A 12,472-nucleotide genomic window follows, 5' to 3' on the forward strand; every position below is an offset into this window, starting at 1 on the left:
ATCACCATTTTGAAGACAAATATATATTTTCAGGTAGTATGTCTATTAAAGCTAAGTTGAGTTTGCTCAGTATGACTTTCTTTTTTTTTTTTTTAGATTTCAGGGTGAGACACTTTATTTATGCTTTGTGATTTGGACTATTCACATATATATTAGTGACTGAACATCCCTCTTTAAAATTTTAAAATTTTCAATTTCAAAATTTTTTTTAAATTTAATCTGTATTTTTTTTAATTTTTTTATTGTAAAGATACTATACAGAGGGTTACAGTTACATGAGTGAGGTAATGAGTACACTTCCTCTTGAGCATTGTTACCCCCTCCATTGCCATCCCCTCCCTCCCTCCCTTCCCCGAGGTTCTTTTTTTTTTTTTGATTGTGATTAAGTGATTACATAATTTTCGGATCAGTATGACTTTCGTTAAAAGTTTTAAATTATTGACTGAGCTAGAGTCTATAATTTTTGTTGTTGTTGGTGGTGGTAGTGGGCCTGAACTCTGGGCCTGGGCACTGTCCCTCAGCTCTTCAGCTCAATGCTAGTGCTCTACCACATGAGCCACAGCGCCACTTCCAGCTTTTTCTGCTTATGTGGTGCTGAGGAATTGAACCCAAGGTCCCATGCATGCAAGGCAAGCACTCTACCACTGAGCCACCTTCCCAGCCCCGAGTCTATAATTTTTATATTGGAATTCATGAGTCTATTTTAATAAATAGCTTTCTAAAACCAAATGGAATTATATAAAACCTATTTCCTTATGGTAGTAGTACATATTTTGTGGCTGCTTTTTAGGTACATTATATTTTGCTTTCTCTCATCGCTGATAACTGTTTAGGCATATCTTTCTTTCTTTCCACTTCTGAGACTGACCATAGGATGTGGTTTTTCCCATCTTTTGATTTATGCATCACTAGTTGGTTTGGCACTAAGCCTTTCTTGTAATTTTTACCAGTGCTAAACAGATTGACTTATCAGAGAAATCACTTCCATTTCTCTGTATATGATCAACATTTGAAATCTAAGGGGCCAAGTGGATTGGGCAGGATGAGGGGTAGATGAAGGCAGAATAAAGGCTCCGTGCTTTAATGGAGCTGCAGCCTCTAGGTATGTTTAGCTTTATGGTTCTTTGCTTGCAATGTTTATAGGCAAGGAAAAGATTATTTCAGCCAGAATGGCAGCATACTTAAGTCAAAAAAAAAATAGCAGTAAATTTGTTTTTAAAGCACCTAGTTGTCTTATAGATCACCATGTGGGATTTGGCCAGTGGAAAACTTCTCAGATCAATAACAGATGCTCATCCTCCAGGAACAGCAATATTGCATATCAAGGTAATAACTTTGTTTTCTTCTGCTAATCCTCTTTATTAGTATGCCTTTGTGTCATCTTTAAGGTAAATTTATCTATATTGATAATCGGAAGCCTTCCAAATGTATTTATCACAAAGCTAAACATTATGTGATGAGTTCAACAAAAAGTTTTCCCAAGTTAAAAGCAGAGATGGGCTAGTATTCAACTTCTGATTGAATTGAAGTCTAGTAGATATAGCAGCAAAAAGGGCAAATTATGTGATCCCAGAGTAGAGGCTGGCAACAAAAGCAGGCAGCACCCTGCTGAACACTTATATGGAGATTTTAAAAGCTCTTTTTACCTTGTTTAGTCAGCCAAGATTTTATTGCAAAGGTGGCGGTGTGCTCTGTCTGTTGTTGGAAGTGGCCTGAGGTTCAAGGCACCAATCATGAAAGAACCAAGGTTTGGATTATATTGAGAAATGAATCTATTGGTTTATTTTCTTTCAGGCCTCTACGAGAAATGCATTAAGATCTGTCTTGGTTTTTTCCTTCCAGACTTGAAAACCATAAACTGACTTAAGTAAGAGATTTCTTTTTATAAGTACATGTGAACCTTGGTTCTTGCCTGCTGGCAAGCCCATGTTCAGAGGCATAAAAGGTAAAGGACCTTAACTAGGAAATCTAAAATCAGATCTTCTAGATTCTAATCTCATACATATTTTGTTGCTTAGCTATGTGGAGTTCTCATCCACACACATGCTTTTTAAAATCTGCAGCATCTGGAGTTTATATATCTGCATCTAGGTTAGTTACAAAAAAGTCTCTTGTGACAAAGCAGCATTGAAGCATTTGGTAACAATGAAAACAACAGAGACAAGTAAAAGTAGAGAGAATTTCTCCTCTTTCAATGCATGTTGCTAATGTATGTGTCAACTTGTAATATGTTATAATTGTTTATATGTAGCTTATTTCTCTTAATCGATTAAGATCTTTGAAATCAGAATCTGTCATTTGTTTTATGTTTTACATATAGCAACTGCTCAATAAATGTCTGATTGAAGGAATAAATGGAGTTATCTTTACTAGCTATACTCAGAGCTCAAAAAAATTAAACTTCCCCCAAACAAATCCTTAAAGAAACAGCAACCCAATTAATAAATGGACTAAAGACTTCTCCAAAGAAGAAATAAGAATAGCCAATAGACACATGAAGATTTGTTTGGGATCTTTAGCCATAGAAGAAATTCAGATCAAAACAACTTTGAGATTCCACTTCACCCCAATTACAACAACAATTATCAAGCAAACTAAATAACAGATTCTGGTAGGGATGTGGCCAAAAGGGAGTACTACTACACTGTTGGTGGGAATGTAAATTTGTTTAACTACTCTGGAAAACAGTGTGGAGGTTCCTCAAAAGACTCAAAGAGCTTCTCTATGACCCAGCAATTTTACTCTTGGGTATCTATCTAGGTGGCCACAAACCAGGCCGCACTAAAGCCACCAGCATGACCATGTTCATTTAACATTGTTTATCATAGCTAAGATATGGAATCAACCCAGATTCTCCTCAGTGGATGAACAAATCAAGAAAATGTAGTACATATGCCCAATGGAATTCTATACTTCTTTCAGAAAGAATGACATCATCCCATTCACAAGGAAATGGAAAGATTTAGAAAAAATTATACTAAGTGAAGAAAGCGAAATCCAAAGAAATGTAGGCTTCATGGTTTCCCTCATTAGTCATAATTAGAATGTGCCTCTAAATCTACAGGTAAAAGACAAATAATTACACTTGGACATGATTAAACAGCACTCTACACATTTTGTGTAGTGAGAAAAAGGAGGATATTCTTAGGAGAGGATCACAAGTACTCAATAGCCATGTGCATATAATCATATAAAATGATTATTCAAGTGACTCCAAAAATTGGAAGCAAGAGGTTTTTTTTAATTGTACTCTTTTCAGTTCTTTTTTTTCTTTACTTTTTTCCTTTCATTTATTCCCTTCTGTCTCTTTTATGATTTCTGTATCCTTTGTCTTATATATAAGTTCATCTGATTTAGGGAGGGGAAGGAGAAGCGCAGAAATGGTGGGACAAAGAGTGAACCAATTCAACAGTAAAACCCACTAGACACTATGTTGGGAATGAACTGTGCAATTTGAGGGAGAATGAAGTTGGGAGGTGAAAAACTGGGAGAGAATAAGGAAGGGGGTGACACTGTTCAAAAGGAAATGTACTCATTACCTGACTTATGTAACTGTAATCCCTCTGTACATCACCTTTATCATAAAATTTTAAAAAGTTAAAGTAAATGACTGGCCAGTCCTTTTGCAGAAAAAAAGTGAAATTATTTGGAAAAACAGACACAAAAGAAATAGAAACGAGGAGGATATAGCTAGGACTAAAAGCACGGTACTTCCAAGTGCCAGTGCCTCACGCCTGTAATCCTAGCTACTAAGGAGGCTGAGATCTGAGGATCAAGATTTGAAGACAGGGCTGGGAAGGTGGCTCAGTGGTAGAGTGTTTGCCTTGCATGCCTGAGGCCGTGGGTTCGATTCCTCAGCACCACATAAGCAAAAAGCAAAAAGCCGGAAGTGGTGCTGTGGCTCAAGTGGTAGAGCACTAGCCTTGAGCTGAAGAGCTGAGGGACAGCGCCCAGGCCCAGAGTTCAGGCCCCACGACCCGACCCCCCCCCAAAAAAAAAAAAAAAAAAAGATTTGAAGCCAGCCTGGGCAGGAAAGTCTGAGACTTTTACCTCTAGTTAATTAGCTGGGGGTGGAGGTATGGCTCAAATGGTAGATCATTAGCCTTGAGCAAAAAAACTCTGGGTAGGGCTCAGGCCCTGAGTTCAAGCCCCAGGACCAGCACAAATTAAAAAACAGTATCAGGAGCTGTTATGTGCAGATGCTGACATTAGAGAAATATACATATGTGGTTGAATACTTCTGAAGTTTGATTGACAACAGATACATGCACTTGAGTACCTGTTTTCATTGTTCTCTAAACTTAATCCTCCATCCTATCAATAGCAATTTGGCTTTCATCCTTTTTGTGCTTTTTTTTTGTGTAACTATATAAATAAGTGACTGCTATACTAATTTAAAGCATTTTATATAATACATACACAAGAAGTAGAAAAGGAAATAGAAACATGAGTTCTCTTATTCATCCTGAACTCCAGTGAACCATTTCATGAATGCTTATAGGATACATGCTTTCCACACTGGCTTTGAGACAAAAATAGGGCACTTATATGTAATGGAGGAAGGAGACTCTTGCTTCCTGCTTTACACCATCCCTCAGTAAAAAGGCATGCCAGTTAAGATGGTTCACCAACCTTTGTCTTTTTAAGAGCCTGGGCACTATAAATGATAGAAATCACTTTGTGTTCTGTAACATTTCCCATACCTTAGGACTATCATTGTGAGCACGATTATTGAGCTTTCCAGATAGAAGTATATACTATGTGGAAGGTCAGTCACAAAGGTAGCACATTTTAGGGAGATATATAAAAAGTTGAGATGTTTTAGATATAGGATTAATCTTTAGATAGTCACAAAAGTTATTTAGACAAGTCCATTTCCCAGAGATATCTTGCATCCTTTACTCTGTCTTTATTTTTAGAAACTAGGTAACTGCAAATGTATCCAAATAATACAAATGCAAATGTATCCAAGTCATTTTAAGTTAAAAAAAACTTAATGTGAAAAGCCAAGTAGAGAACTTCAGGCCTTTTATTAACCATTTTAATATTTTCCTCTTATCCTGAGGAAAAGTACTTTTACCTTTCGAAAGTCTTACCTTTTTAAAAATGCTGAGCCACTTTTGTCTTAAATAAGGATGATTTTGTATGCTTCAAGTGATGAGCTATGTCTCATTTCAGGTTATTTAAAATGCTGAATTGTGCATTGTGTAGATTTTCACCATTTTATAGTTTTCCCCTTGATCTACTGAACATTTGACTGGTCATTTAAAACTCTACAAGAAAATTAATTCCTTTTTCTGTTTAGTTCACAGATGATCCAACTCTTGCAATTTGCAACGACAGCGGAGGTTCTGTTTTTGAATTGACATTTAAGTAAGAGACTAATGGACATTTATTGACAAATGAGAAATCTAGCTCTGGTTTAATGATTTGAAATTGAATGTGAAGAGGTCTGGAAAGCCTATGTGATTGAAAGTAGATTATGGCTGTGTATTACAATTACCTGGGGAGGCATATGGAACACGTGGAATTCCAGGCCTGGTTCCCCATGATTTTGTCTGAGTAGGTTTGAGGCAGGATTCTAGATTCCTACTCTCCAGGGGATTCTTACATGCTGTCACGCTGGGGAGCCACTATTCTGGAATAGCTCACTAATTTTAATTTAGACCCCAGGCCTTCTTGATTATTATTATAATGACAGGTGTAAAGGGCTTTTTTATTGCTTTTTGAATTGCCCTCTTTACTCTTTAAATAAGAGCAAAGACTCATCTAAATATATGGAAGAATACTTACCAGACTGAAGTTTAAGGAAAATGTTGAATGCATATATAGCTTATAATTATGTTTCCTTTAGTTCTTCAAGGTCTTATTTATTTTATTTTTCATAAAGCTCCAGAAATACTGAGTACAAAGTAATACTACTTATTTATTTAGCTTATGTTTATTGAGAATCTCCTATGTGTAGGTATTTATCAAGACACCAGAGGTATGGCTGTGAACTGGACAATGTCCCTATTCTTAGACCTTACATTCTAGTTGGGAAGAGACTAAGGACATAAAAAATAAGCTGTCAGGGGCTGGGAAGATGGCTCAGTGGTAGAGTGCTTGCCTTGCATGCATGAGGCCCTGGGTTCGATTCCTCAGCACCACATAAACCAAAAGGAAAAAGCCGGAAGTGGTGCTGTGGCTCAAGTGGTAGAGTGCTAGCCTTGAGCTGCAGAGCTGAGGGATAGCATCCAGGCCCAGAGTTCAGGCCCCACGACCGGACCCAAAAAAAAAAAAAAATAAGCTGTCACATAAATAAAGTAATACAGGTAGGTCTGGATGCTATGAAGAAACTGACAGGTCAGTGTGTTAGAATGCATTTGATGATAGCATATGAAAGACTTTTGTAGGTAACATTTGAAAAAAAGAGCTAGTAAACAGATGGAAAGATCTAGAGGAAGCACAAAGGCTCTGAGATGGGCACACAGTTGACTCTGCTAGAGCAATACAAAGAAGCCTGGTATGGCTGGAGCTTGACTTTGTTAGAAAGGACAGTAGTGGAAGAGAAGTCGAGGCAGGAATCAGATCCTGTAGGACTTTTAAGATGTACGTAAAGAATTTGGAGTTTATGTACAGAGGCAGACCAGTGGAGTGTGTTTAGCAGAAAAAAATGATAGCTCTGACCCATAAAATAAAAAGATCATACTGCAGTCATGTGGAGCTTGGACTATTGAAGGCAAGAATAGGAGTTGGATGCTGTTACAGGCTGGGCTAGTAGTGCCTTGGATCATAACTAAGTTGATTCTGAATTGTTTGATTACATTTTAGGAGAGTGATGGGAGTGAGGACCTGTGAATCTAGATGTCTCTTCAGTGGCTCTAAGGGTGAGGTATGCTGCATTGAACCTCTACATTCCAAGCCTGAATTGAAAGATCATCCCATCACACAGTTTTCATTATTGGCCATGGCATCCTTAACAAAGGTAGGTGTGTTTAGAAGATGAAATTCTTTCTTTTCTGAGTTAGTGGTCATTTTAAAATTTGCATCCATTAGTTGTATAGAAGGGTTCAATTTTGAGATATCCATATTTGCTTACAATGTGCCTGATTCAGATTTTCCTTTCTTCATACCCCTACCCTCCTTTCAACAAGTTTCTTTGAGCCATTTTCATACATCTCTATAAAGTACTTCTACCATATTTTACCCTCTTTTACCCTGTTCATTCACTCTTTTCTCCTCTTACTGCCCCCAACCTGTTTTACATTCCTGTTATTTATTTTGTTAGATCGATATTAATTGTTCAAAGAAATATCGCTATAGTATTTCACACATATATCTATTAGGTTAACCAGATTAACTTTCTCACTCTTTCCTCTTTACCCCTATGTCCTATTATCAGTTTTCAGTGATGTTTGTTATGCCTACAAGATGAAACTCTTAACTTTTAGAGGCTTTGAACACAAACCATTTGAAAATATCAAGTTAGATACTGAAAATATTTTTTTCCTTAAAGATACTGGTCATTGGATTGAAGCCATCCTTGAAAGTGTGGATGACTTTTCCCTACGGACGGGTGAGTTATGTCTTGCTATCTTGTCAGCAAGAGAAAGGACCATGTCAGGGTCAATTCTCGGGGTGAATTCTTGAGTTCTGTGAGATTGGCAGAAATCTACGTAGAATGGAAGTCAGCACTCTGAAATCATTGTCTAGACTTAGGGTGATAATCATATACTTTTATGTCTATTGTTTAAAAATTTTCTCTTATGAATATAGCTAGATTTTGTTTTTAACTTCAGTTTAACACTCCCTAGTATTGCTGTCTTAGCACTTTGTGGTCACACCTAATTTCATGCATAGATTTTCCTAGCCCCTTTTAATGCCCTTTTAAGGACAGTAAAATTTCTTTATTGGACTTAAAGCTGGAGGATAAGTTGATGTATTGAGTCCTATCCTCGATTTCAGTGTTTAAAGGACATTGTTATGCGATAGCAGGGCTGAGCCAGGATTATGCCTGCTATCTGCTGCTTTGACACTGAAATACTGATAGAACACTCCAGAATATATAATGTCCAACATAAATTGTGCTACATATGCTGTCCATGTCTTGTACCTCTGATACATTACTTTAGAAGATATTTTTAAGAAAGAACAGTTGCTCTTAAATGTCTGTAGGTTTTGTATCCATGAATTCAATCAGCCACCCATCCAGAATATTCAGAAAAAATTATATCTGTAACAAACAGGTGAAGACATTTTCTTGTCATTATTCTCTAAAAAAATGTAACTTCTATTTACATAGCATTTGTATTTGATATTATAAGAAATGTACAGGTGATTGAAACATATGGGAGGATTCACATAGGTTATGTGCAAATGCTTTCCCATTATATCTAAGGGACTTGAGTATTATGGATTTTGGTATATTAGGGTGGAAGGGCTTGCGATGGAACTAAGCACTCCAGACACTGAGAGACAAGTATATTATTCAAACCCCACTTTCCCTTTTGTTTCCTGCTTGGTGTTTTTAGAGAGCTGTGCTCTTCTAATGTATGCATGAGGAGGGGTATTGGTGTGATGGAAAATGATGGCACAGAACCCTGGATAGTTCAGAAAGCAGCTGCCCCTATAACTGAGGAAGCATACTATAGTTTTCTTCTTTGTACCCTATATATCTCTGGGCACCAGGAGAAGCAGGTCTGCTCTTTTAGATGGCAAAGCTGGCTGACATTGCCACTAACTATCTTAAGTTAGTTTCTTATCTGAGCTTTTTATTATGACGTCTGCTTACATCTCGTTATGTTTTGTTTGTCTTTCCCTTAATATTTATTATTTATATTGAATTTTTCATTAAATACTTATATACCTGTCATCTAAATTCTATCATTACCATACCTTTTTATTATTATTTATTCTTTATGAAGTATCTATGAATCTATCCATCTATCTATCCACCTATCAAAGTAATTTTTTTATGGAAACCAATACCTTAAGTATTCAAAATACATTTAATTAGCTAGAGTTTAATAGTGCTTAGATTTTTCCGTAGTTTATATGAAATGAGTGCACATATCTTGAGTGTATATTTGCCAGACTTTTACAAATACATAATATATTTGTAAGCCAGATCCTTATCAAGATGTAGACCATTGTCATTAACCCAGAAAGTTCCCTTGTAAAATTTCACAGTTAGTTCTTACTTCACAATATTTTCATGAGTAGTTGGAAACAGTTTTGTCAAGGGATACTAGTTAGCTGTTTAAAATAGGATTTCTACTTTGTCCTGTCGATAAACCATGATGAATTTCTCCTACCTTTCTTGTGTAGATGGATCCCTCCAGTGTTCCATTGCTGGCCTGGCACTTTGTGGCAGTGCATAATTATGTGAACCCCATGCTTGCATTCTGCAGAGGTGATGTTGTTCATTTTCTGTTGGTAAGTTCTAATACGATGGCATCCTGTTTGTTATAAAGTGTTGTAGTACAGATTTTCCTCCTGATTCATCAATAATTTAATATTGTGGCAGAGAAGTCTGTCTTATTATCATAAATCTTTGGAGAGAGATTGACCTATTTAGTTTTTATTTAAGGTTTTAATGGTTAACATGGTGGTGCGGAGGGAAGGGGAGCTTAATCCTTGATCTTCCTTAGTATATAACTTGTCATGTTTTATTTCTCAGTTCTAGTTCCTTTGGCTGACAATAACTAATAGTTTATTTCTATGTATATGTGGACATGTCTATATTAATGTTTTTTATCTATCTCTGTGTGTTATGTATCATTGTGTACCTACTCTTCTCTGCACTTTGATGGGTACAAGAAGCAAACGAAATATAAAACATTTTTTATTTCACACAGCATATTATATTTCTATGGTATGCTTATTGCCACTAAAAATAACAGTTCAAGCACTGAATTATAGTGATGAGGATTAAAAGTTGGTCCAGTGGCAAAATAATGGCATTTGCAGGGAAATGGATGGAGCTAGAAGGAATCATGTTGAGCGAGATAAGCCAAGAGCAAAGAGACAAACAGTACATGGTCTCCCTGATAAGTGGATGCTAAATCCAAAATGTTAGCTGATATGACAAAATTAACAGGATTTAAGAAACAAAGAACTCCCACTCATCTGGTTGAACCACTACTAAATATCCCCATGCTGCTGATCACATGTATGGTGTATAGTGTACACCGTTATATGTTATAGACTGTGATAGACAATTTGCTCCAGGAAAGTTAGAATGAACTTGTGACTTTAAATGAGCATCATTATTCCATAATACTGTGAAATTTGGGAAATTATGTAATCACTTAACCACAATTAAAAAAAAAAAAGAACCTCAGGGAAGGTAGGGAGGGAAGGGATGGTAGGGGTAAAACAATGGAGGGGGTAACAATTACCTTGCTCATGTAACTGTATCCCTCTGTATAGTATCTTTACAATAAAAAATTAAAAAAAAGAAAAAGTTGGTCCAGTGGCTCCGCCTGTAATCCTAAGCTTCTCAGGAGGTTGAGATCTAAGCTTAGCAGGAAAGACTGACACTCTTATTTCTCCAATTAACCACTAAAAAGCCGAAAGTGGTTCTGTGGTTCAAGTTGTAGAGTGCTAGCTTTCAGCAAAAAAAAAGCTCATGGACAGGGCCCAAGCCCTGAGTTCAAGTCCCAGGACTGAAACACACACACACACACACACACACACACACACACACACACACACACACGCACACACACCACACACACACACACACACGCGCGCGCGCACGCACGCACTCAAAGAGGATTAAGGTGATCTAGAGAAGTATGGAACATTTTATAAGCATTTGGGGGCAGGAGAGAAAATTAAGCATGTGCCTATGTCATCTTGTCTCAGTTTCTTGCTTAATAATAAGAAGGTGGCACCACTAGAATAGCTAGAATCCCAAGAGTTACCTTTCAGTTACTTTTCTTCCTTCACATGTGTTCTATCACTACATCCTGTTAATTCTACCTCCAAAATCTTTCTCCCTTTGTGACTCCCCACTTCCATGACTGCTTTTCCAGTATTAAATAAAATACCTACTTAAGTCTTCCCAGTTAGTCTCTGGCCTGGGAGCCTTCATTTATTCTCTTGCCTCTGCCAGGAAAGCTCTGTGTGGTCTTTATAGTCTTTGACTTTACCCTGCTAATGCTTAACGTTGCCTTCCCTGATCTGAAATCAAGTTAGTACTTCTTTCCACTTACTCATATAAGATCTTTTCCTTTGTAGTGTTGACCTGGGAATTGAACCTAGAACCTTGTGCTTGTTTGACAAGCTTTCTATCACTTGAACCAAGACTCCAGCCACATTTAAGACTTCTTAAATTTCTTCTCTAATATTTTTCTTTTTCACTAGACTAAAAGCTCTATAAGTCTAGAGATCAACTCTATTGCTAGCCACCAGGAAACTGTTTTCAGCCATGAGGACATAGACAGAACCTATATATAGTAGATGTTTACGCATGTTTGTAGAATTTTAACAGGGAGAAATTCATGGTAGACTATAAGATTGAATGTGTGGAATGGATTTAAATGAAGGGTTGGAAAACCATAATCATTGGACCAAATCTGACCAGCCACATCTGTTTTTGTGAATAAAATTTTAGGGGAACACTGTCATTTGCATATTATTTGTGATTATTTTCTCAGTACACTGGTAAAGTTGAATAGGGTGGTAGAGACTACATGATCCACAGAGTCTAAAAATATTTATGGTATGGCCCTTTGCAGCATAATTTGCTGACCCCATTAACATTGTTAACCTAAGAAATGGATTTCTAGGGCTAGGCATAGTGGTCCAAGTCTGTAATTCCAGCTGTGTAGGAGTTGAAAATGGGGAGATTTCACTTTGAGGCCAGCTGAGGCAAAAGTTATTAGGCCCTTATCTCAGAATCATGTCAGTGTGGTAGACATTCCTGGAGTCCCAGTTATAAGGATCCCACTTATAAGGTAGAAGGATCATGGTGAAAGGGTAGCTTGGGTAAACAGTGCAAGACTCTTTCTAAAAAAGGTCTCTATGAAGCAAACTCATGCATTCCTAATACCTGATTACAAGAAAGAGCATGGTTAAATAGTATGTATATATATTATTTATCTTTTGTAAGTCAAGGGATTTATTTTTACTTTTTTATCTGAAGATATAGAAGTAAGAAATGTATCTGAGAGCAAAAGGAAGAGGGTCCCTTAACAGGAGTGATGAACTATGCCAGCAAGATGGAGGCAACATTCATCAAGGATGGGGGTTGGGGCAAGAGCTTAGTTTTAGATAGGTGAAGTGGTTTTCTTCAAGGACTTTAGAAAAATCTTAGAGGAGTAAGTAATGCTGACATTGATCTTTCCAGTTTATGAAACACTTTCAACATATGCAGCTTATCAAAAAAATTGGTACCTTCTTATTTTCATTTGACAGATGTGGAAAGTAATAAGTAATCACCCCTGCTCACACAGCTAGAATGGTGGAACTTATGTATTTGAGC

At 36.9% G+C, this 12,472-nt stretch overlaps 1 protein-coding gene across 2 annotated transcripts in view; it reads left to right on the forward strand.

The window, feature by feature from the left end:
• Vps8 (VPS8 subunit of CORVET complex) overlaps positions 1-12,472 on the forward strand; it is a 228,588-nt gene that overhangs the window by 40,285 nt on the left and 175,831 nt on the right. For both annotated transcript variants that reach the window (XM_070029739.1, XM_070029740.1), the window contains 5 exons: positions 1,240-1,326; positions 5,306-5,373; positions 6,814-6,967; positions 7,499-7,558; positions 9,310-9,417. In XM_070029739.1, the coding sequence (XP_069885840.1) occupies positions 1,240-1,326; positions 5,306-5,373; positions 6,814-6,967; positions 7,499-7,558; positions 9,310-9,417 (477 nt within the window). The remainder of the gene's footprint in view (positions 1-1,239; positions 1,327-5,305; positions 5,374-6,813; positions 6,968-7,498; positions 7,559-9,309; positions 9,418-12,472) is intronic.

Source organism: Dipodomys merriami, unplaced genomic scaffold (genome assembly GCF_024711535.1).
Source record: "Dipodomys merriami isolate MVZ:Mamm:240054 unplaced genomic scaffold, mDipMer1.0.p SCAF_2, whole genome shotgun sequence".
Classification (NCBI taxonomy): Eukaryota; Metazoa; Chordata; class Mammalia; order Rodentia; family Heteromyidae; genus Dipodomys; species Dipodomys merriami.